The sequence below is a fragment of the Rosa rugosa genome, chromosome 1 (genome assembly GCF_958449725.1).
Source record: "Rosa rugosa chromosome 1, drRosRugo1.1, whole genome shotgun sequence".
NCBI lineage: Eukaryota > Viridiplantae > Streptophyta > Magnoliopsida > Rosales > Rosaceae > Rosa > Rosa rugosa.
The window spans coordinates 38,876,139-38,901,054 of record NC_084820.1 but is presented as its reverse complement, the minus strand read 5'-3'; the positions used below and the strand labels follow the sequence as shown (position 1 = coordinate 38,901,054).

General features: G+C 37.4%; 2 protein-coding genes and 1 long non-coding RNA gene across 5 annotated transcripts; all 3 read right to left on the bottom strand.

The window, feature by feature from the left end:
* Positions 1-5,521: 5,521 nt before the first annotated feature.
* On the bottom strand, positions 5,522-7,795 carry LOC133736969 (glucosidase 2 subunit beta). Of its 3 annotated transcripts, none has more exons than XM_062164611.1 (6): positions 7,628-7,795; positions 7,328-7,441; positions 6,852-6,926; positions 6,123-6,305; positions 5,940-6,045; positions 5,522-5,842 (listed from the first exon to the last, which is right to left on the bottom strand). In XM_062164611.1, exons 1-5 carry the CDS (start codon positions 7,734-7,736, stop codon positions 5,942-5,944), a joined length of 585 nt encoding a protein of 194 aa, XP_062020595.1. In that variant the 5' UTR covers positions 7,737-7,795; the 3' UTR covers positions 5,522-5,842; positions 5,940-5,941. The 3 variants fall into 3 exon arrangements, with proteins under 3 accessions (XP_062020595.1, XP_062020587.1, XP_062020578.1); XM_062164603.1 differs by having other exon boundaries at positions 5,522-5,831; positions 6,852-6,947; positions 7,628-7,792; XM_062164594.1 differs by having other exon boundaries at positions 6,852-6,947; positions 7,628-7,790.
* A 1,827-nt stretch (positions 7,796-9,622) lies between these two features.
* Positions 9,623-10,927, bottom strand: LOC133707706 (uncharacterized). Its single transcript, XM_062133209.1, has 2 exons — positions 10,628-10,927; positions 9,623-10,528 (listed from the first exon to the last, which is right to left on the bottom strand). Exons 1-2 carry the CDS (start codon positions 10,797-10,799, stop codon positions 10,260-10,262), a joined length of 441 nt encoding a protein of 146 aa, XP_061989193.1. The 5' UTR covers positions 10,800-10,927; the 3' UTR covers positions 9,623-10,259.
* Positions 10,928-19,705: 8,778 nt separating this feature from the next.
* LOC133723415 (uncharacterized) lies at positions 19,706-20,486 on the bottom strand. The gene is made up of 3 exons (XR_009852995.1): positions 20,353-20,486; positions 20,055-20,149; positions 19,706-19,892 (listed from the first exon to the last, which is right to left on the bottom strand). It is a non-coding gene; the product is annotated as an uncharacterized LOC133723415 (long non-coding RNA).
* Between the last annotated feature and the right edge of the window lie 4,430 nt (positions 20,487-24,916).

Below are 24,916 nucleotides of genomic sequence, written 5' to 3'. Positions count from 1 at the left end.
ACTTAGGCTGGTGGAGTAGGTATAAGAGAGAGTTTTCCTAACTAATTAAGAAAGCTATTTTATGTTGGACTGATCAAATTCGAGTCTTGTATCTGATAATTCAGATTGTGGTGCCCTCGGTAGTTAGAATTACCTGAGTATATGAATTAAGATTAAAATTTGGGGGCAATAGAGATCAACGAGAACGATATGGACTCAACTATATTTCAGATCTATGACTATTAAAGAAGTGTCGCCTCAGTTAAGAACAACTTGAGTGTGATGCATTTTCTTCCGGATTTAATTCGTCGAGCTGGAGTAGAGTTGGTAGTTATAATTCTTGCTTGCACTGGATTTCTGAAGACTTGGTACATGACGTGGTAGTTAGGTGAGAAATAACTTGTGAGAAATATAAACAGTTTTGGGGTGAATTGCACACAACCCAATATTCCTTGAATTCCATACCTGGGCATATACCCACGATTTATTGGAAATTAAATTGACAGCAGGAGTGTGAATCCTCAATTTCCTATGATTTAATTTGTGAGGTAGGCAACGTTTGAGGAATTGTGGTGCAATATTTGTTCGTGTAGTATGGTCTTTGAAATGGTTATTGTTGAAGCAGTAATTATATTAAATAAGTGTTGTTTTTGTGGTAGCTAAGGAACTACTTGTCTTGGGCTTGTGGTTAGCAGTGATCACCTAGTGGTTATCACCACGTTATTGGTGAACAGAGTGGATCTTCATCATACAAGTTATATGAAAAGATTATGGATACCTCTTTCCAACCGAATGACTTGTGATGTCAATATCTTGTGCTATCTGAGCTATATACCTGTTGTGAATTGCTGGAGTAGTTGGGATGGTCGGAGACTCTATGGATTGTTAAGCCTTACCATCCCCACTGTAGTGCGATTGGTGTGTTAATAATGTGTACTTCGGGTTGGTGTGTACTCCTCAACGGTATGAAATTTTGAGAACGAAATTTTTATAAGGAGGGGAGAATGTGACGTCCCGTATCTTAATTTACCTGTTTACTAGTCATTTGGACGGTAAACGACAATTACTTTCACTTTTACCGTTGTTTCGATACTTTTAGTGGCCCAAAATTGTTGACTTTTTTTTCGGGTCAAAATTTGAGAAAATGTTCTTCATGGAAGTTGTAGAGGACGTTAAACCAAGCGCGTGGATATGTGGTACGTAAAAATCGGAGTCTGTATGCGAAAGTTATAAGCGAAATACTAAAGTTACTGTTCATATGGTAAGTTTCTATAAATAGCCAAGTTGCTGTGGTAAGTTTCCATTTTTGGAAACCTACCGGGCTTTTCTCTCTCCTCTCCCCCGATCCTTTCCCCTCTTCGACCCGATTGCTCCTTCCTCCGATTTCTTCCTCCTCCGGCCACCCCACGACGGAATCAGGGCACCGGCAAGCTCGCCTCTTCATCCTTGTCACGCCTGTAGTGGTGTTTTGCGGTGGCTCGGCCGGTGGAGCTCGGAATTGAGCCGTGAAGTTCACTGTAGCAGTTTGGGAGTTTTATCGATTTCCGGCGATTCCGGCCGTCTCCGGCCACCAAACCGGCGTCGAAGGTTCGGTTTTTGACATAGATCATTTCCCCTAAGGTCTTTCATTTCAATTTGCAGTGTAGAGGTCGAATTAACGATTTGCAATTTCTAGGGTTCTTGGAGTTTCTGGAAAAATTTCACCGGCCAATTTGGAGCCCTTCAAGGTAAAATTGGAACTTGTTGTAGTTGTGAAAAATGTTGGGTCTTTTGAGTAGGTGGTGCTGCCAAAATTTGGTAGCCATCAGAGGTGGCGGCCTCCGGCGCGTGGGGCCCACGCGCTGCCACTGTTGGTGGCGCGTGGAAGCGTGTAGGGCAGTGTTTTAATTCCGGTTTTTAGCCCATTAAATCCTATAAATTGTGTAGAGCTTGTATGTGAAGTTTGGCAATTTTTGGAGAAACTTGGAATTAATTATGAATTTTGAAGTTTAGGGTTTCGATTATCGAATTACGAGAATCCGACCGTCGGATATCTCTCGGTTCTACCTTGGAACCTTTAAATTAACGAATTGGTATTAGTGGTATTATTTGGGCTAAATCCGAGGAGAATTGGGAGGTCAAATTATGAGGAATTGATTTTAGGAATTGTATTAAATTATTGAAGAATTATTCACGGAATATAATTGTGTACAGGACGTCGTACCGAGATATTACTCGATGACGGAACACGAATGCGTGATCGTCGGAATAGTACTGTGAATGGACTTTTGTTTTAAATAGCGATGCATGCATTTATTTCTTAAAATAATGCTCTAGTGATTATTCATATTACTTTTTGAGGAAATGAATTAATTTTCGGAAATTGATTTCGAATTATATCATGGATTTACTTTCAATAATGAGTTTCAAAGGTTGGTTTTGATTTATAATATTATTTGATGAATTCCTTATTTCCGAGGTAAATTTCCGGAATTAAGCATATCCCTAATCACCGAGTTAAGCTCCTGGAAGATTTTTAAGATGAGTTTCAATGGAGTTGGATATTCTCAATTGTTTATTGACTTTCGATTTTGGCATCGGGAATGCCTAATTAAGGATTTTGGATTAAAGGCTTCTTGAAGATTTTGAGAGATTTTTGGAAATGGGATTTACCTATACTAATTTCCGGTTTTGGTTACGGATTTGAGAATATTTGGGCGTGTGGGACACGCCGTCGATTTATTCCTATTTCTCACTTATCCATTTTGAGATTGAGAGTAATCTTGGCGTGCGAGGTCACGTCGTTGAATACATGGTTTCTATCTTGTGAGAAATGTGGGGAAGCTACATGGATTTACTGGTTTTCGATGATTTTTTCTCACCATACGCGGGTTATGTGATTAGGTCTCCTCCTCACTGACTTTGTGTTGGTGAGTGGCAGTTGAGGTAGCTTGTTCTCCTCCTCACCTACTTTGTGTTGGTGAGTGGCAGTAGAGGTGATTTATTCTCCTTCTCACTTGGGTGGCAGTCGAGGTTATTTGGTCTCCTCCTCGCACAATCTATGTGTGAGTGGAAGTTGAGGTTATTAGTTCTCCTCCTCGCACAATCTATGTGTGAGTGGCAGTTGAGGGTAGGTAGAGCCTGGGAGGCTCAATTTTTCCGTATGGTGATATCTCTTCCCCATATCCTATCATTTCTCGACTAGCGGGGCCTAGTCTGATTTCCGTGTAACCAGTGGAGCTGGTCTTATCCTGTTGAGTATCGGAGTTTCGATCTTTCCTCTCAGTTGTTTGTGACTAGCGGGGCTAGTCGGTTTTTTTTTCTTGAGCGGAGCTTCTCGTGATTTGTTTTCTAAATTGTTGCATGCATCGAGAGTTTTTAAGGAAATAAATGTGGGAAAGTATAAAATCCATTTGGTTTAAAAATTGTTTATTTTTGTCCACTCACGCTAACGTATTTTATGTACTTTCCCCTGGGCCCTTCGATTTCAAATGCTCAGTTTGCAGGCGAATTGGTTGAGGTCGGGCGTACACGGAGTTGAGGCATAGTCAACAGCATGGCTTCCGCATCTGCCTTTGAATTAGGTTTTCCTCTTATTCCTTTCTGTTAGAATTGCTCTGATTATCTATGGGATTTATGCTATTCGAGTTGAGATGTGTGTTTTGTGAATTGGAGACTGATGTTGATTTGGGGAGCAGGGTGGCTCCAGGAGCATAAGGATGAATTGATTGAGAAGTGTAAATGTTATCTACAGGTTTGGGTAGCCCATTTTAGGGGAAGTTCCGCCAAATTTTTGATAGAATTTCTTCTAAGGTGGGCCCCGCAGGGTCACTTCGGATTTTAGGGTGAAATCCGGGGCGGGTCCTGTCAATACGGGTGATACTTAACTTTCTCCCAACATTCAAATTTATCGAACTTCTTCGGATGTTTTTTCATGAAGATCCCTTGAGTTTGATTTTCCTAAACAAGAAGAATGAAGCAATAAAAACCGACCGATATAAATCAAATATTTGTGAGGGACAAATTTAACTTAAAAACATAAATAGTAATAACATAACAATTAATAGTATCGGGAGAAAAATCAATACCTCGTCCATTCAATTGGTTCCTCTTATTATACGATTACAAGAGGTCATTTGTGCATTGTGCCAATCCTTGAGAATTCTTTTCAATGTTCAAAACTGAGATTGAAGAGCTTGAGGACTTCGGCTTGTTGGTGGACCTTGCCAATTTTGCACATAATCAGCATGAACTTTTTGCCTGTGATCGGGCACATGGTCTTACGCGCCCATGAATCGCACAATTGAATTTACTCCTCGACTTGCCCATTAGTACCTGAATCTCCCATAATTGGATGATAATTGAAAGAAATGAAGAGAAGATTGATGGAGAGTTAAAATTTTTGAAAATTTCGGTGTGAGAAATTAAGGTGAGAGAGTAGGTATTTATAGAATTTTTGTAAATAAATTTATGATTTTTTTTACCTTCCAGATTATTTTTTAGGGTATAAAAATAAGTTACCGTTGTCAATTAATTGCAACCGTTGGATCGAACATTTATGATTTTTTTTACCTTCCAGATTATTTTTTAGGGTGAAAAAATAAGTTACCGTTGTCACCCAATTGGTATAGCGCTGCATGTGCTCTAACAAGTCTAATAAGACAGAATAGGAGGTTGATAAAGGCGCCACAACATAATCGGAATCATTCATTTTCTAGACTTTGAACTTATGTATATATAATGGGGAGAATATCACAAATGGTCATTCAATTTTTACACGTTAGAACATCGTTCGACGAGAAGGTCAGAAGACTTAGCAATCTCGCTTAAAAAGAGAAGCTTCCCAGTCAGTGTTCGACACTTTGATCTAGTCACTTTTTAAATATATCACTTTGGTTACTCAACTTTAACTCTATTATTCACTTTACTCACTCCATTTAATTTTTTCATTAAAAAAAAAACTTTATTTGCCACAATATCAATCATATTTCCATCCAACCAATCGTGAAAAATTGAGAAATCTGAATTGGAATGATTGGGAGAAGTGACTAAAGTGAGACAAAATGCTCATTCCGTGACTAAAGTGATTGACAGAGTAATAGTTGAGTGACTAAAGTGATATATTTGAAAATTGAATGACCAAAGTGTCGAATGAGTCACAATTGAGTGACTATTTGTGAAGCTCTCCCTATATAATTTTACATCTCATCTATATGTCAACAGAAGGACCAAATATATTCTTATTTATGCATTTTCTGTTACAGAAAATCACAAAAAACACCACATTCTGTAACATACCCGAACCAGGAAGGTAAAGGCATACAGCCTCTGGAAGGGCGTGCCGCGTGAAACTACGAGGGTCGGCACTGCTAGTGCTAGGATTTCTTTTTCATGGGATCCATGCTTACACTAATGATGATAGCCTAGAGAAAATACGAATGAGGAATTTGATAACTTAAAAACCACAAAAAATGTTTTAGCTGTCCAAAATAGTTGCTGTTTTCTTTTCTCACATGTTGTAATCAACTGAGCACAAATCTACTACTGTGTTGCACCAAAGATACACATTGCACTCGTAATATCATTTTTTTATATATGAAACTTTGAGCAAAATTCTCTAATTCCCAAAAAAAAAAAAGTGTAGTTTCTTTGCATTTTGACCAACCCCTAAGGCCCATTTGCAGATTCTGTACTAAGCTTCAGATCATTACAACACTTTTCTGATAGTAGTTGCGATTTGTTGGACACATACATCCATGTTTGTAAATTCTTGCTATAAGCTTCTGACCAGTTTAAATCCTCCAGCACCTCGTTTTCTTGAAACCCATACACAGATCTTGAGGAAGCACGTTGGCCAAATATTGTCATAGGACCTGAAAAAATACTGCAAATACCATTTTGATAGCCTGTTAGGTACACGCAGAGATAACAGGAGAAGTCTTCGATCATATTGCCAAAACCAGAGGTACAGATTATATTACTTTTAACGATGACGTCTTCGTTTTGATCTGGCACGACGATGGAATATCCGGCAAACCACAAAAACACTAGCAATAACTAATTGTACGATTATTATTATCTTCAAACCTGTAAACAACAAAGGGCAGACTTATTTTCAAACAATATTTTCAACTACACCAAAAGTGCATGAAACCAGAGACTACCTTTAAGCTTCTGAATGAAGTCATCCAGACTGACCCTATTTTCGGTTTGCTTTTTGTCAACATACCCTCGATCCTGAACTCTAGAGAAGCGGTGGTCAGTTTTGTACTCAACATTCCCGCCCATGATGCATGTATTTGGACAATTGAGACTACCATCATTCTCATCACTTCCATCGCAGCAATCTACAGTTATAGTGCAGGGAGTCTTGGAATTAAATAACATAAGAAAAAACCTAAAGTCATTGATTGTAATACATAATGGCATTTTACAATGAAAAGCAAAAACAAAATGAGATAATTTGGATCAGTCTGGTAGTATTCAGGCAAATATATCTACTGGGTAAGGAAGACAACTTCTATGGACCAAGTTCCTGATATTAAACGGAAACTGAAGCAATAAGACTTTAGAGTTTAGAATGAGGCCAGGCTATGAAACACAGCCATTTCATAAGGAATTCCATTATCAGTTTTGATTTTAGCCTCCCCTGAATTGGAAAGCAAAATATGGATTTTATTCAAGTAAATATACCATCCAGTCATTCGAACTAGATCAACAGTATAATAACACACAAACATATTACCTCAATTCCTTATTGGGAACATTCTCAGTACAACTTAACTGCTAACTCCCAGGCCATTTACTAATTTATAGCATTGAATTAATAAAAAATGTACCAGTGCTGTGAATGTACACAGAAAGAAAGAACTAATTTTACAAATGCTACTTACCACAAATACGATCATTAACTCGAGAAGAAAATATGAACTGTGGTGTACTTCCAATATTCCGACAATAAAATTTGCCTGCAGGACAAGCAGAAGTCCCTGAAAATACAAGAAGCTATATGACTCGCCACGACACAAAAATTGGGATTTTTTTTCACCTAATACAAGACTTAAGCTCAGGGAATTCTACCACAACATTTATGAGGATAAAAAGAGATGTAAACTTTAACAGTATTGCTGATTCATCTTACCTGATAAATTTATAGCATGTGGATTTAAGAACTTAAGAAATCAATTTCATAATAATTTAATATCAAAATGTATCAAATCTAAAAGTTCACTTATGTCGTCCAATACAGAAACTTTCAAAACCAGAACCAATGAACAATACGAAGCCTTCATTTCAGAAGAAAAGAAATGGTACATACACAAACTTAATAACTTATAAAACTATTAGAAACTCAAAAGTAAAAGCATACCGGGCTCGTCAGTCCCATCAACACAGTCACAGAAATTATCATTGAGACGGTCTCTGGTGAACGACTTGGAGTCGTCCTTGCACTTGATCACCTCTGTAGCAAAGTACTTTTCATCTGCATCCAGAGAAAATAACCCAAATTCAATAGAGAAAAAACCAATCAAGCATCTGGGTAATGCCCCAAAATAGAAATGGCAATGAAGACCCAATTGTTATTGGGATGAAGAGACCCATCACAAATTTTGAAATTGTTAATGTATCCAGACTCCAGAGCAACTGAGAGAGAGAGAGAGAGAGGTACCGAGTGGATGAACTCCAAGAAGAGATGGATTGGAGAATGAGCGAACAAAGGAGAAGGACGAGACCAGAAAGAAACAGGCGGAGACTGACCATATGAAACTCGTCTCCATGTCTGTTGGGCACTTGGGGAAGCTCAATAGCTTTTGAGTTTTGACATAAAAGCAAAACAGAAGAGAAACTATGGGGCTACTGTTAGTCAAGGTCAATCGAGAAATTTTCACCAAACAAAAAAATCATTACAAGGTTGTAGAAAAATTTTATATACATAGAAAAATTTTATGTGTGTATGTATGTGCAAGGTTTTAAATATCGGTATCTTTATATGTATCGGTACTTTGAAAAAAGGAGATATCGGAAATATCGGGGATACAGGGTAATAAAATGTCGTTTTTGAAAAAAATCAATTTATCATAAATTTAGAACTACATATAAATACATATGAATGTCAACTTCATCTACATCCAAAAAGAGATTTAGGCGGTTGAAAAGCCGCTCGCTGGTCTACGAAAATGCAATAATCAGACCAAGACATATGACCCATATAGTGCGAATTGTAGTGATGAACATGATAGTTATAGATCTCTTTAGAGTTGCCGACTGTTTCCCCTATAAGGGGATAATAAGGATGAACCCAACTGAATGATTGATCATATACTTCTCCATATTGATTATATCCATAAGCATCATAACCAAATTGATTGTTGCCTTCATGAGATTCATTTGAGATCCCACAGCGCTCTGTGCCTAAACTGATAAAGTCAAAACTTAAGGCAAGTGAAGAAACATCAGATGGGGTACTTTGATCATCAGTTGCACCTCTAGTCCTCCTCCCATATCGGGTCTTCTCTTGAGCACCATGACCAGCTGTTCTCACTCCGTGGTTTTCATCTTGGGTGGTATGATCAAAATTACCTTCACAGGTAAATTGGAATCCTCCATCCACAGAAGATTGTCCATATGAATCTTTCACCTCCACCACCTGTTCCGCTTCCACCCTCTCCACCATCATCAGAACTATCTGGAGTTGCTGTACCACCCCACGCATCATCACTATCTGAATTATCTTCTGGGTTTTTAACAACTTCTTCAGATAAGACTCTCTCTACATTGATTCCAGCATTAGTTGCAGTTTCTACAACTTGTGGAAGAGGTCTTCTAGCTTCATCATCGAGGTGTGTAGGCATAATCCAATCATGAAATGGATCAATGCCATTATCAAGCGGCTCGCTTGCAACATGAAGTAGATCTATATAGTTGTTTTCATTGACCACATTATTCTTTGCCTGTTTATCTCGCAGCCGCATCTTCATGTTGTAGTAGCAGTATACAAGCTTTTCCAATTAACTTCTGATATGCCAAACAGTTCCTTTGCTTGGTATGAATAATAGAAAATGTACTCCAATTTCTCTCACACGCAGAAGAAGAAGCCATTTGTGCCAAAATACGCATTGCAATTTTCTGCATGTTTGGTGCAGAATACCCACATTGTGCCCACCAATCAGCTGTAAAGCTACTACAATGAGTTACTGCTATAGTAGATCAACATTTTCTATTAAAGAAATTATGTGTGTGTGTGTGTTTTAATGTATACATATACCACAAACCTGTTTTTCTGGTTTCTCTTGTTTTTCTTGCTATGGTTGACCCAAATGATTCATTTGCATCTCTAAAGCATACAATCTGCATTAACTATTTGAAAATTGGTCATTTATAATCCCAAACTTTTTTAAGGTTGTCATCAATAAGAAGTTACCTCATCCACAAACGTATTCGCAATTTCTCCATTTATGTTAAATTGTTCAACAACTGTTGCCAGAGAGTTTATGAAACGTGTGCTATAACCAACATCAGGTCGATAATGAAAATTTGGGTTTAAGAAATGTGCTACAAACAAGAAACCAAAAAGTTATATAGTATAGATCTTCATCTAACTAACTAATTATCAAGATACAAACGTATTTCGAGATAGAGAAATAATACCTGCTGCATGCAATGGTTGACTTAATGTGTTATCCCATCGATTATTGATGATTTTAAGCATCCATTTCTTTCCTCTCATCTGCGATATTTGTTGTTTCACTCTTTCAAACATATCATATAATATGGGTATGGTTGGCTAAATTTCTGTGTCAACAATTCGAAGAATCTCATACAATGGCTTATAAATTTTATGGACTGCTTCCATGTCATCCCAAAATGTCCCATCGAGGACTCTTTTTTCTATCCTTTTGCCATCTCTGGTCCTGCTCGCTGCATTCTCATTCCATGCGCTACTTGTAAACAATTTTCTCAAATCAGATTTCTTCTTCAAGATACTATCGATGGCAATGTGATTTGTCACAAATCGAGTTTTACCCGGTTGAATCAAATCTCCCTTCGTGATGCTCCTCATTTCAGCCAGTACCCAACCATGATTGTAGATGTAGTTAGTTACACTTTGAGCCCATTTGACGACAGTGGAAACAGTCTCTTGCTTCCCGATATCTTCAAATATCAAATCGATGCAGTGGGCAGCATACGGGATCCATAACAGTGAATATTTTTTCTATAGTTCCCTTCCAGCCTTTTTAAATGCTGATGCATTGTCAATGACAATCTGGACAATATTTTCTGGTCCAACATCTTGGATAATCTCATCTAACAATAGTTCTATGTACTGAGCATTTTTTTTTCATATGTGAAGCATCTACAGACTTCAAAAACACAGTTGAACCTTTTGAATACACCATGAAATTTAGAATAGCCATTTTGGTTGGGCCAGTCCATCCATCACACATGATAGTGCATCCATATATTTTCCAAGTTTCTCTGTGAGTATCCACATACCTTTTCATTTCTGTGTACTCATTCTCTAAGTAACGAGTCTGAATTTCATAGGAGCTAGGAAGCTTTACACCAGGACCTAAACAAGAAAATGATTTATTTTATAGGAATGTTCATTATATAAATTCTACTTAACATAATTGTCCATGAAGAAATATGTAAATACAATATAATTTACCTAGATTTCCAGCTGTAGTCAACATGTTTTGAAAATGTGGAGAATCAACTTTGTTAAAAGGGACAGCATCATATATGTGGTATTTGGACACCATTGTTGCCAATAGTTCTCTACCATCTTTTAGTAATGATTTAATTGTGCTTTGTTTTGATCGACTATCTTTTGATGGCATTGCTACTGGAGGCTCAGGAAATGAGTACCGATAGGTTTTTGATTGATCAACTTGTTGCGGTTGTTGATTGCTACTACCGCCTCTCGATTGTTTTGGAAATTGAAATCTTGCACTTCTACTAAACTGAGAGTTCTTATCACGATCTACAGTTGATCGTCTTACTGCAGCACGATAATCTTGTCGTACTACAGGGTGCATGTCTGGTGGATATTGAAATCCATCATCATCATCATTGTCGTCGTCGTCATTGTACAGACTTGTTTGATTGCCAAGATAATCATTGCGGAGTTCTTCTCTAATATCATCTTGAACAACTGCTTTTTCTTGCTTAATAGATTCTTTTCTCTTTATCCATGCTATCACCTCTGTTTTGATCTCCGGTGGCACATTATCACATTTCTTTACACTCTTGTGAGGATCATAACCCGATAAATGACTCTTCAATCTTGTAATTCCTCCACATTTAAAAGTGGCAAAACAAAATTTACATGTTGTACCATATCAATTTCCTTCGACGGGAGTTGCGTACTTCCATGCTGGATCATTTCCACCTCCACCGCTGCTTGCCATTTTTAATCTAGCATATAAAAATGTACTAAAACAAGTAAATATTTATTGTAACTTGCAGATTAGATCTAAAACATAACATGTAATATTAAGAAGAACTATTTATACCAGAAATGTAGAACTTCTTTTCTTTAAAACGATTGCAAGACTGCTTCGATGCGTAAATTGAAGTATATGATAAACTCTTATATAGATTCCTCACTTCTTCAAGATGCATAGTCACTCTGTTTTTCATTAATATATTGTTTCTTCTTCAAACTCACTCAGCCAGTCAGCCTCTTTTGAAATAATTGAACTTGGCCACTTTTGAATAATTGAGCGGCCTGCTCTGAGTCTCTTTATGCAATGGCGAAGCCAGGTTTCAATTTAAGGTGGGGCACTCATGAAATATGAAAACTTACTTTAAAAATATATATATAAAAAGGGAAGCTAAGGTTGTCACAATTGGACACGAGATTATGTGAGTGGAATTACTTGCTAGATGTGAAATTTAAGCCAAAGTGATATACATCTTGTAAATTGTCTAAAGCAATAACTATATTAACTTTTATAATTCAAAAGTAGAACAATAGCACTACATACGTAATATATAATTATATATAGAAACACACATGTTCAAACCAAAAAAGAAAAGAAAAAAATAGATCCACAAAGGTTACAACAAGAAGCATCATTACATTTTGGAGAAGCTAATATATATTTGTACTTAAAAACTCTAATGGGTCACGGGACCCACTAGGTGGCTCCGCCCCTGTCTTTATGCATGTTATTCACATATTCCATTTGATAGTTACTTTAGCATTTGAACTTTTAGCTTCTTTATACTATTCAACTACAGACTATACACTCACAGACTACATAGTAGCTTCGTTATTCCTCACTTTTTCAAGATGTATAGCCAAAATTTAATACTCCGTACTCTGCACTCTCTTCTCATCATGTCATCCATATATGGTTCCTTGACTTCCTTCTGCAATGTCATTGGGCCTAATTTGAATAATTGAACCTTTATGGCTTTATCTTCTTTCTATTATTCAACTACAGAGTTACAAACTACATACAGAGTTACAGACATAGTCACAGACTACACAGTACCAAATCTCTCCTCACACAGATTTGTATTTAGACTTTTAGAGAATTACTTCTCACCCAAAATCGCCTTGAGGGTATTTCTCCTCACCTAGATTCGCCTTGAGGGGATTTTTTTACTCACTCAGATTTGCCTTTAGGAGATCTCTCTTCACACAGATTTTCATTTAGAGAATTACTGAGTTTTTTTTTTTATTTTTACCTCAAATTTTACAGATATTTCTTCAATTTATCGAAGATATATAGCAAATATCTAATATATCGGGGATATTTGACGATGTCGGAGAAATTTCGCAGAAACTGTAAAAGATAAGATATTTACCCCCCTAGATATATCGGTCCGTCGAAAAAAGGAGATATCGGGGGAGATATCGAAATATCGCAGATATTTAAAACCTTGTGTGTGTGTGTGTGTATATACAGATCCTATTCAGAGTGAGGCCTCACTCTGAAATTAACGTGCGCTTTTAGAGTTTAGGGTCACTTTTTGGTCTCATATCCACATCTCGACCGTTCAGTTTTTAGGTACTAATGTATAAATCATCTCTGCAAAATTTCAGCCAAATTGATGGTCATTAAGGCATTGATAACTGCCTTAAAGCTAATACGGTTCAGGATGGACAAATTCAATTCGTCCATTGGTTTAAGCGAGTTAGATACCTTAAAGATCATCAATTTGGCTGAAATTTTGCAGAGATGATCTATACATTAGTACCTAAAAACTAAATGGTCTAGATGTGGATATGAGACTGAAAAGTGATCCTAAACAATGGACGGACTGAATCTGTCCAACCTGAACCGTACTAGCTTTAAGGCAGTTATCAATGCTTTAATGACCATCAATTTGACTGAAATTTTATAACCATGATTTGTACATTATTACCTAAAAACTGAACGGTCGAGATGTGAATATGAGACCGAAAAGTGACTCTAAACACCAACCTCGCACTTTAATTTCAGAGCGAGGCCTCGCTCTGGATAGGATATATATATATATATATATATATATATATATATATATATATATATATATATAGGGAGGATCAAAAAAGTCATCTCTTTGATTTTCTCTCGAAGCAAACCCTAACAAAAACTAGGTTTTTTTTCCGGTTCCATCTCGCTGCTCGTCCGGCGGCTCCCGCCTGTGGCCAGCCTCTGGTTTGGTCGCTGTGTGGTGAGTGCGCCGGACGGGAATGTTTTGAGGCTATTGCTTAGGTGGTCTGGAGAGGTTGCCGCTTGATGCTCCTGTAGGTTTGTTGGGGTGGCGGGGTTCTGATCTCAAGCCTTCGATGCGCGGCGGTGGTAATGTACAGAGGTAGAGCTTGAGCGGTTGCTGGTCGTGGCGGTGTGGTCATGGCGTTGATGGCCATGGTGACGTGGTGCTGGCGACGTGGATGTGGTGATGGTCATGGTGGCGTGGTGCAAGCGATAGTCGTGGCCACGGGGTGCTGGTGACGTGGTCATGGCGTTGTTGATCGTGGCGGCGTGCTGGTGGCGGCCTCAATTGACGGCAGGGAGGCCTGCTGTACGTGCTACAAGAGCGTGAAGGAGGGGGAGAGGTGGACTGGGTGCTCATCAACTTTCTGGGCTTTGGGCTGTGACTTTTCTTTGGGCTGCTTTTTGGGCTTTCTATTGGGCTAGGGTTTTTCTCTCAGCCCATTGCTATGTTTTTAGTTAGTCTAATTACAAATAAGTTCCTTGTATTAGGAACAATCTATGTACTTCGCCTACAGAATGTTCGGTGATTCTACACATCTAGGTGCAAAGTTCTTTGGTGTACCGCAATTGAGCGCATTGACACCGGAACCTTTGTCTGCTATTAATCTTAGTTTAGAATTATGTTTATTCTGCTAGGCTCCTGCAAAAGGAGCGGAATTGTTTCAAATGTAATGGCACCTATCCCCCTGATGGGAACTATGTATTGGGCCATTCTAGCCTGTGTTTGCTATGAATGAATTCATTACTTACTCAAAAAAAAAAAAAAGGTCATCTCTTTAAACTTGAAAAGTTAGGATGTTGTTCTTTTAAGGATATATTTTAATAATCACAACCACTCATTATCTAATTCCCTACACACATATGAATCCTACAAAAAATTAGTCAAATCGGAAAACGTTTAATCATTTGAATAGCACAATGTTCATTTTAATTTTTTCTTTCAACTTTTTTTTTTTAAAGAAATTTCAGTTTTTTTTTTAAATTTCCTATTTTATTAGAAATTTGCATAAACTATATAAAAATTTGAAAAATTGTAATTGCTTCAAAAAAAAAATTAAGTTGCAAATGTATTTTTTTAGTGTTTATTAGAAAAGAGAAAATTTTACAAACAGTACTCCAATTAAAAGCCATTCATCACTTGATCTCTATGAGGAAGGGGAAAAGGAACTGTCTATATGTGATGAGAGAGAGAGAGAGAGAGAGAGAGTTCTATGATCAGGAGGATGAAAAGAATTTTTGCCAAAGAAAAAGAAACTATTGCCAAAGAAAATTGTAAATAAAAAGATAAAATTGCCCATGAAATAGCTTATGTGACAATTGAGTTGATGCTGTTATAGACGGAAAGGTATGAAAACTTTGTCGGGTTTCAATGGTGAGGTACCAATGCTGTAGTTTTTTTTTTTTTTTTAGAGAAATAGTCAACTAATATTGAAGTTCAACAAAATTACACATAATGACTCGCTCAGTAGAGCTGTCAATAGAGTCATTACCTAAATAATTCGACCTTTTTAGGCTAAGAAGCTTAAAACATATCCAGAAAACACCCTGCACTATCTAAGAGAATATCAAAAGCAAAGATACTACAAGGGTAACTGGCGACTTTTCTCAAACCTTATTGGCTCCTGATGCCAATTCCAGAACATTGGCCCCATCCACTGTTTCTCCTACCTTGGACCCAATGGCCTTCTCATACGCTGCCTCTGAGGAAGATGAACTCACCCCGACCTCCATCTCCTTTGATTCCCCAGTCTTCTTAGCAAACCTCTTCTTTTTAGGCTTTAGCATCCCTAGCCCAGCCTTTGCTAAATTTTTGCTGCCTTTGGGCCGTCCCCGCTTCTTTGGGGATAGGTAGATCACCCCGTTAGTATTTGGAAGATCGAATGCTGTAGTTTTTAAATGTGATGTACCAAAATGATGAATCGACTTTATTTGGGGTATTGTTTGTAAAATTTTATCTTTATAAAAATATACCCTTAACTTTAACGGCTTCTAACAAGATATTTAGCTATAGTGAGTTAAGTGTAAGATAAAGTTGAATGTGACTGAGTTAAATGATATTTTTGAAAAGTCATTGGGTTAAGTATCGAACATGTCAAAACTCATTGTCTATTAGTGATTTTTTACCTAAATAAATTTCTCAATAGCTTGTCATATCTATTTCAAAAAAAAAAAAAAGAACTCTCTATGGGTTTGAACCTTTTTTTTTTAAAAAGCAGATAATTTCATTCCTTATCATAGCCAGAACGACACATACATTAATTCTAGGCTATGACCAAATCTTTATGGACTAAGCAAACTAACAAAACTGACCAGTACCACTCATTGAAAACAAATAAGCTCATTTATTAAAAAGGAACCTATAAAATGGACCAGTACCACTCAGTAAATCCAATTGCCTCGAGAACTCAATTGTTGTACAATTGAAAAAACGAAGAATCAAGTAAATTGAATGGCCAAAGTCCATTCTATAAGCAACTAAAACTAAGAAATTTAAACTTTTTTCCTTGCCCTTATGACTAAGGCGCTTACCAACTTTAGTAGAAGGATAAGTGAGTAGCCGAGGTGCAACATCTTGCTTCTTCAGAGGCATCAGCTTCTTGTTCCTCGCAAATCCTTTTTCCCCAACAACCGTAGAAGAAGCCCCCACTTCAAAATTTTGGATGTTAGAGGCTTAACGAGAAGATATGATTGGGTTGATTTACAGACATGGTAGTCACCAATCCATCCTAAATTCGGTGCACCGCCACTCTTTGCCAATGCCAGTGAGCCCACGAAGCTTGCTATGATTGAATCAATAGATGACACGATGAGATTGGAGGTAGAAGAGGAGTAGGATTTGAGAAAATAGGATTAGGATTTTTCTGCGTGGATGTTGCAGCAGTAGACGAGAGAAAAGTTCTCTCCTAGGGTTTTTCCCTTCAATTTGAACTATGGATAATTGGATATACATGATCAAAAATAATGGCAAAGATATTTGTTTTGCATATAGTCTAACTATAGACATGATCTGTTGCAATTGTCATATGTTTCACAATTGATGCTTCACAAAGTTAAGGTAACAATCATCTCAAGAAAAGCTGATTTATTAAGATAGTCTATATATAGATAAGACATTCTTTTGCTTATTGATGGCTACAACATAGCTTGTGTCTGTCATATTACCAATATGACATTCTTTTACATAAATTGGCGAAGATAATTTCTATCATATTTTGGTTATATTACAGAACCATAACCAATGTACTAATCATGAACCAAAAGTTTCATTGAGCCTATAAAATAGTTTGGCATGACCTATTGTGTTACTTCGACCTACCATGTTGTGTATAATTATTTACATATTTTATGATATGCCTCGTATTGCAAACCTTGCTACTCTTAATTTATCATATATATGTGAGTTGTCATTTTGATGAGACAACCCTCCGATCATTAAGGAGATCATATCGTTTCTGAAAAATGACGTGAATTGGTGTAAGATTTTATCCATCATGTCTCATTTTATTTTTAAAAAAATTCTCAGCCTATTACGTTTTTGAGCTAAAATTGGTTTGAGCTCCCCACCCACGTACCACTGAATCTTCTATCCAATATTTTTTAACACTTGTTTTGTGTGTGGGTCAACTCGAATAGTCTTTGCGCCATTAGGGGGAGGAAAGACTAATATAACGGCATGAATTTGAGTAAAATATATTCACTAAGTCCAAAATTCAAGCTCCTTATAAGGGAAGATTATACAAATTCTATAACGTTTTTCATGAGACTATACAAAGATCCACATTCTTTAATTAATTTGTCTTGAAGAGACAATACATGTCATAAAATGGGGGATGGGTACATGATATCAATAAACCTTTTTTTTTTATTAAGATTGAAGATAGAAGAGCAACAATTCTCTCCATCTCCCCTTTATTGCAAAAGAAAGAAAATGAAATACATAAGGGGGGGACGTAAAGCCTTACCCCACAAAAGCAAACGGAAATCGAAGCTAACTGTAACCCCAACTAACGAAAACGAAAATTGGGAAGACCTAAATAATCTCTATTACATAACGATGAAACAAAATCTGGAGGGAAATCCCACCAAACCAAACCTGTTGAAGAAATACCAAAATTTGCAAAAGCATCTGCAACTTGGTTTCCTTCCCGAAAAATGTGTGAGGAGTGGAAATGCATTTGAGAGATACGGTGCAAACAATTACCCCACTCAACTCGCAATTGCCAAGGCACCAGCTGAGGAGATTTGAGTAAAGTAAAAATCAAAGAAGAATCCACTTCTAACCACACATGTTTCCAATCACGAACCCAAGCTAATTCAATTGCTTTAATCACCGCCATTACTTCTGCTGCCACGGAACTTGGAATATCAAAACTAGAGGAAAAAGCACCAAGAAAAGTACCTTGATAATCCCGAAATACTCCACCAAACCCAACTTGACCGGATGCACTTCTCCAAGCGCCATCAGTGTTAATTTTAACCCAACCAATTAAAGGAGGAAACCAATTCACCTCAATAATTCGTGGAGCACGTCTAGGCTTGCAAGAGACCCGTAAACTCTTCAAAATAGTAAGCTCATCCACACTATTATACATAGTGCCAGAAGCCAACATGCTAGAGTATATAATCTGCCCATTAACCCACTTATGAGCCTTCGCCACATCAACAGCTTCCCCTTCAAATCTGACCCTATTCCTCAAATTCCAAATACACCAAAGGATTGCAACGAAAGCACCAACCCAAAGATCATGCAACTGAGCACTATGACCTTGTGCCAATCCTTGCTGAAACCTACCCAGTAAAGAATCCTGGAGTGCACCCAACTGAAACAACCCCTCCAAACACTGCCATAATAGTGTTGCAAATGAACAATGAAAAAAAATATGGTCAATAGACTTTGTATGAAGACAACAAAGCCCACACCTTGAAGCAAGAGAGATACCGTGTTTTTGAAGGAAGTCATCAGATATAACACGACCTTTCAAAACTTTCCAAGCCAAGAGAGACATGCGTGGAGGAAGAAAATTGGACCAAATTAGTTTACCCCAATCAACTGTAGAGAATGCAGGTCGCAAAAATAAATAGGCATCTCGAGCAGTAAGCAACCCTAAAGATGAATGAGTCCAAACCAACTTATCTTTTTCCTGAGAAGTGATAGAAATTGGAACATTTTCTCGAAGGAAAGCACATAACACTGGAAAGTGAAGAAGAAACATATGTGGAAAAACCCAACCCCCATCCTCTATGAAATCAGAAGCAAAGCCATCCATATCCGCAGCCCTCGCTCCAAAAAACTCCAATAATGGCTGCCCAGCAAAGTTATCCCGCCAAAAAGAGATTGATGCACCATTCCCAATTAACCACTTGATGTTCTCTATAATTTGAGGCAAAAAACGCTTAACCCCAGGCCAAATTGATGATATAGCATAGGATCTTCGAACCACTCCATTCCTCCAAAAACGATCGCGGAGAAAAGAACAACCCTCAGAACCTAATGAAAAAATATCCCAGGCCTTTTTAAGAAGTCACTAGGCCAAAAAAGCTAACAGACAACGGACCAAAATCATTGTGTGATTTAGACGATCTCCGTTGTGTGATGAAAAATGGCACAACGGTGGAAAGCCGTTGTGTGAAACACAAACAGTCAACAGTTTCTTTGTTATCAGCGTTGTACCTTCCCTCGGCAGATGCCGGGCACAGCTGTCGTGTAGCCATGCTGTGCGTGGCAGGTGCATCCTTCATACAACAGAACTTATTTTCAAACTGTTGTTGGTCAAGCTCATCAGACAACATGTATTTGAATTTTATTGTTGTGTGATTGCTCCTCACACTTCAGTTTGTAGACTATGACTGTTGTATGATTTAGTTCAGACAACTGAATTTTAGTGTGTTATAAGAAGTCTGTTGTGTGAATTGTTGCTTGATTATTGTGTAATCTGAATTTTGCGGAATTAATACTCCATTGTTGTCTAAATAACAATACCAATCCATATTAGAAAGAAATCTAAATGCTATTCATCAATGAAGTACTCCAATCCATACATTAAAGCATCAAATGTACTATAAATGTAGTATTTCTCAATCATCTATACATTAAAACACAAGAATAAGATTGAGAACAATATTATTAAATGCTGAACAACTACTCTTCCTTGAACCTCTCTTCACTTCATCCAAGCTTTCAATATCCTTGTCAGCACAAACAAAAACAGGTAGAACAACCTACATGATCACAAAAATTGAGTAGTAAGAACACCAAAGCACAAGACTTAGTGACATTAATTGGAGATAATTCATATATGATCAGCATTCTGGCTAACTAAACGACTACCAAACACGAACTAGTCTAAGTGGTAATGCACACAACCTGTAAGAGTGAAATACCTGAAGGAGCATGTGGCTACTAAGTGACTTTCACAAATGCATTTAGCTTCGAAAGCTTGTTCATATTCCCTTCCAGATATCAGCAAGAACCTCACCTAAATGTTAAACAAATTGTTGTTATTATCTACTTTATAAGATTTAGCTATTGTTGCTGCAACTAGAATAAGACATAAACATCAATCAACTACCACATTCGTTTCCAACATTGAATTCTTTTCTGTAACATCAATCACCTAAATGTCAACTAAAAATGATACATACAAGAAGCTGCAGAGAAAGACAAAAGAAAAAGACTTACATCTACATCTAAAGGTGGAAGAGTAGTGTAGGAACATAGTGTTCTGTCTGTGGTGGTTTTAAGCTACGAAGATTCCGAGTTGGGGATTTTGCTCCCAGCAGTCTCCCATGATAGGAGTGTTCAGTATTAGCAAGAGGTTCCTCACAATGATAAAAAGCAACATTAGATAAAGCAGGATAATCCATTAATGTTTCTAAATAAATATATCAGATGAAAACATGAAATCCTTTTCAATAAGGTTGAGTAAGCCTCTTGGACTAAAGTTTAACTTTCAAAGCATGCTTTGCATGTATAATTTAACATGCTAAAGACTGAGGACTGACAAAAGTGTAATAGTTTCTAATATATCATTTGTTTTGTAACAAGATTGCTGCAAGTTTCAGAAATTTTCAGAAAAGTGGTAGCAAAAAAAAAATTCACCAACAATCATCCCTTTAGTGCTTTCAAGCACAACTCTCCAGATTTGAACTAGACATGTAAACCCACAATTTTGCAAAATTTCAAGTTATTCGGAGTTCAAATGAATGGTCAAACAGAGATCCAAAGTGATAGAAAATGCTGATTTCTGCAGAAATCCTGAAACACTGTGTTAACTTCAAAATATCATAAGTATCTCATTTCAACTTCATTTTGCATGAAACCAAGTTTCAAACGATCATTGAAGAATCTATTTTAAGGTGCCAAAAACTGAGATTAAAAGAAGAAGTATAGGTTATTCGAAAACAACAGAACAGCCCACTAGTTCAGCTTGGTGGTTGTCTTTGAGGCATACTATCGAACATATGGTGTGCAATATTTGAACCTTAATCTATTTCAATTCTAAGCATCAAGCAATAATTCTTTGTATTCACCAAATACTTAACAAAAACTAGAAGGTACTTTTTTTTTATAATCTTTTTTCTTTGTATTGAACTAAGCTTGAGCCATTATTATGACCCATGTACACTTTTAACTACTCTAAAGTCCAAAGCCCTCTCTATTCTATTGAAGAACAAGATGCAACTTACTTGAATACGCAGACTTTCCCAATTTTAAGTTCCTGCAAGTAAACAGCTCATGGAATGAATTACTTGAATTATCTGAAAAGAATTAAGAACTGCAATGAAATTCTAATTTTCATTGTACAAAAGCGACAACAGATTCGTCCTTATCAGGAGCTACAGATTCATATATAGCAATATATCTTAGGACATGAATTTGTACGTACACAGACTTCTTAGCAATATATCAGGAGCTATGCAAACACAAACCCACTACAAAAATTTCTTTAATCGAAGCTAATCTGAGAAGAACTAAATTTGTACGTACACAAACTTCTTAAGTGAAAACCGCAAACGAAGAAATTGAAGGAACTAGTGATATTATTAACGAGAATGCAACAAACCCTAAAATCGTGGGATTTTTAAAGAAACATACCTCTCCAGGCCTGCAATGACCTTCTTGAGCAAGAGCAACATGGCATACACCCTTGTAATCTGGGTTAGCCTGCCAAATTGTGAACTAAAGTTAACATCTGATGCAAAAACAGAATAATACATAAGAAAATATACACTAGCAAATCGACATAAAATTAAACTTCAAATCCACACCTTAAAGTTACCAAGATCCTTGATATCATAGAAGTACTTGATGTTCTGCTCCGTGCAAAAATCCCTCAAGATATCCACATTATGGTTTGCACGCTCATCAGTTGTAAATATATAATGGTCAGGTATGATTACAATCTTTTCTCTGTCCCAAACCTACAATGCCAAAACAATGAAGTAGCAATTAAATAACTTCATGGAACACGCAGCAATACAAAGATGACAAAGACTATGGGCTAAACGAAAGGAAGAACCGATATACATATATATATACACCATACATTGTCTATATGGTGATCAATGCAATGATCTTATTAGCTGAAAAATGAAGCTACCTTTGCATTCTGTCCAAACTCTTTTTTGAAGATTCCAAATGAACCAGGGCCACACACGTCATGGGTCATCAAAACATCAATGTTAACCCAAACATTGTCACCTGGGCTCAATTGGGGTTTCTCAGAAGCCCTAACCAATATCTTCTCCGTCATTGTCATCCCCGTCTTGACCTGCAAAATCAACCAAAACCCAATATCAAAAACCGGAAAACAAAGAATCCCATTAACCCCAGAGCACCAAATCAATGGAAAAAACTAACCGAGCCAGTAGTGGCTGGCTTCCGCTCCGATTGCTGTGGCGATATGACGGAGCAGATTTTCTTGGAGACCGATCTCTTGCATCTCGGAAATGAATCCGGCGACGTGGAAGAGAAAGCAGAGAGACCCAAATCCTTGCTTTCAAAGTTGCTTTCAAAGTTGTATTGACCCAAATCCGGCGATGTCAAACAACTTGCTTTCAAAGTTGTAACCACCGACGAAAGCAACAATCACCATCGCTGAAAGATCTGAAGAACCCTAGAGGCTACCCATTAGGTTTTCTTCCCTTCGCTATTTCCCAGATCGAATAACCTAGCTAGAGGGAGAGATGGTTTTGGTCGGGGTTTGTCGAAAAGAAAGAGCTTTGGTTGGGGTTTGTCGAAGAAGAGAGTTAGGTCAATGAAATTTGAGTTTCAGATTGAGGTTTCGACTTGATTTTGGGGAATCTGAGATTGGGGGTTTCCCTATTTGAGATTTCAGAATGAAAGAGAGAGGAAGACTATGATTTCTGGGTAAGGAAGAGAGTTGGATGAAGAAGAGAGTGAGAGAAGATTGAGAGTGAGATAGGGAGAGGAGCGATGTGGGGAGAGGGAGAGACGGGGAGAGAGAGAGTGTGTGTACAACGTGAGAGTGAACTGACCCCTGCTTTCTTTCTTTTTTTTTTTTTTTTTTTACAAGTGCTGGAATGAAGGCCCAGCCTTCTAAATGTTCCCGCTTATGTGAACTCAAAGTATCAATTTTGGCGCTAGGTTAGGCATTACTCGTTTATACAACACAAATAAGTCATTCAGTTGTGGGACTATCAATCACCAGATACATTTCAATCAAAATCTATATGTTTTGGGGGGAATGAGTGCTATTTTGGGGCAAACATAGGCACATCCAAACCTTTCCCTCTTGATCATACAACACAGAGTAAAAAACTGTTGTATGATATTTTGCATGTCACTCTCATACAACAGATATAATTATTCTGTTGTACTATGTAGTACCAATTTTGAGCCAAATTTGAGTCAAATTAAGAGGAAAATCTGCCGCTATTTTTTTTTCATTCACACAACAAATTATTATTGTAAGTGTTGTGTAATGACCTTCTAGCTAAAAACTTCAGAATTTTAACAACTTTATACAACGCAAGTTTTTTAAACGTGTTGTATGATTCACTTTCCCTTATCACACAACAAATTTTTTTTTTTCGTTGTGCAAAAAGTGTTGTATGTTGAGGTTATTGGCCTAGTGAGTAAAGAGCGATTAAGAACCACCAATTGTTTAAGACCCAAACCTCCTTCGGCCATAGGCAAACAACAAGTCTTCCAAGCCACTAAAGGAACCCCACGTGAATCTATGGAACCCGACCATAAAAAATTCCTACACCAAACCTCCAATCGCCGAAGTAAAGAAATAGGCCACTCATAAACCTGAAAACTATAGACCAACATGATGTAACTTACTGACTTTATTAATTGCAGCCGACCGGCCATTGAAAGAAGAGAACCCATCCAACTAGAGAACCGAACCCGAATCTTGTCCACAATAGACTGAAAGTGAGAAGCTCTAGGTCGTCCACGAAAGATTGGAACTCCCAAGTAAGTAAAAGGAGTTGTGCCCATTGGAATACCCAAGAAAGAAACAATGTCATGGTGCCTACGTTGAATATGCTTGCTGATAAAGACACTAGACTTGGCCTTATTAATAACCTGACCCGAATTAGCTCCATACTCCTCAAAAAAATCCATAATCACCTGTAAGTTCCTCCTTCCCCCCTGCAAAACACAATTACATCGTCTGCAAAAAGAACATGGGAGGGAGCCCTAGTACCTCTCGGGGAAGAAATAGGAGATAACTGACCCGCATGCATAAGAGCCGCAATACCCCAACTTAAAACTTCCTCAGCTATGCAAAAAAAAAGAGGGGATAATGGGTCACCCTGTCGCACTCCTCTACTATAAGAAAAATAACCCACTAATTTCCCATTCACCAAAATAGAAAGCTTTGCTGAATGAAGGAGAGCACGAATCCAATCAACAAAAATCTGATCAAAGCCAAAAGCCTGAAGAACGTGGAGCAAAAAGTCCCAAGAAAGAGTGTCAAATGCCTTTGTAATATCAGCCTTGATCGCCACATTGCCACCATAACACTTATTATCCAATAAATTGAAACATTCAGAAGTTTCTAGGATGCACTCTGCAATATTACGGCCCGGCACAAAAGCATGTTGTTGGGGAGAGATTATTCTTGAAGCAATAGAAGCTAAACGGATAGAGAGAATTTTAGGAATAATCTTGAAGACAAAATTAGCAAGAGCAATAGGCCGATACTGTGTAATAGAATCAGCATGCTCCACCTTAGGAATTAAAATTATCAAGCTTGAATTAAAAGATGAAG

What these genes read in the sequence shown, in the direction of transcription:
- LOC133736969 (XM_062164603.1), bottom strand. Translation starts at nt 7,736, where the DNA reads ATGGAGACGAGTTTCATATGGTCAGTCTCCGCCTGTTTCTTTCTGGTC. An exon ending in TCTTGGAGTTCATCCACTCG is followed by an intron (nt 7,442 to 7,627) that starts GTACCTCTCTCT and finishes CTCTGGATGCAG; the next exon opens with ATGAAAAGTACTTTGCTACA. An exon ending in TGATGGGACTGACGAGCCCG is followed by an intron (nt 6,948 to 7,327) that starts GTATGCTTTTAC and finishes TTGTATTTTCAG; the next exon opens with GGACTTCTGCTTGTCCTGCA.
- LOC133707706 (XM_062133209.1), bottom strand. Translation starts at nt 10,799, where the DNA reads ATGCCATCAAAAGATAGTCGATCAAAACAAAGCACAATTAAATCATTA. An exon ending in GACTACAGCTGGAAATCTAG is followed by an intron (nt 10,529 to 10,627) that starts GTAAATTATATT and finishes TTTCTTGTTTAG; the next exon opens with GTCCTGGTGTAAAGCTTCCT.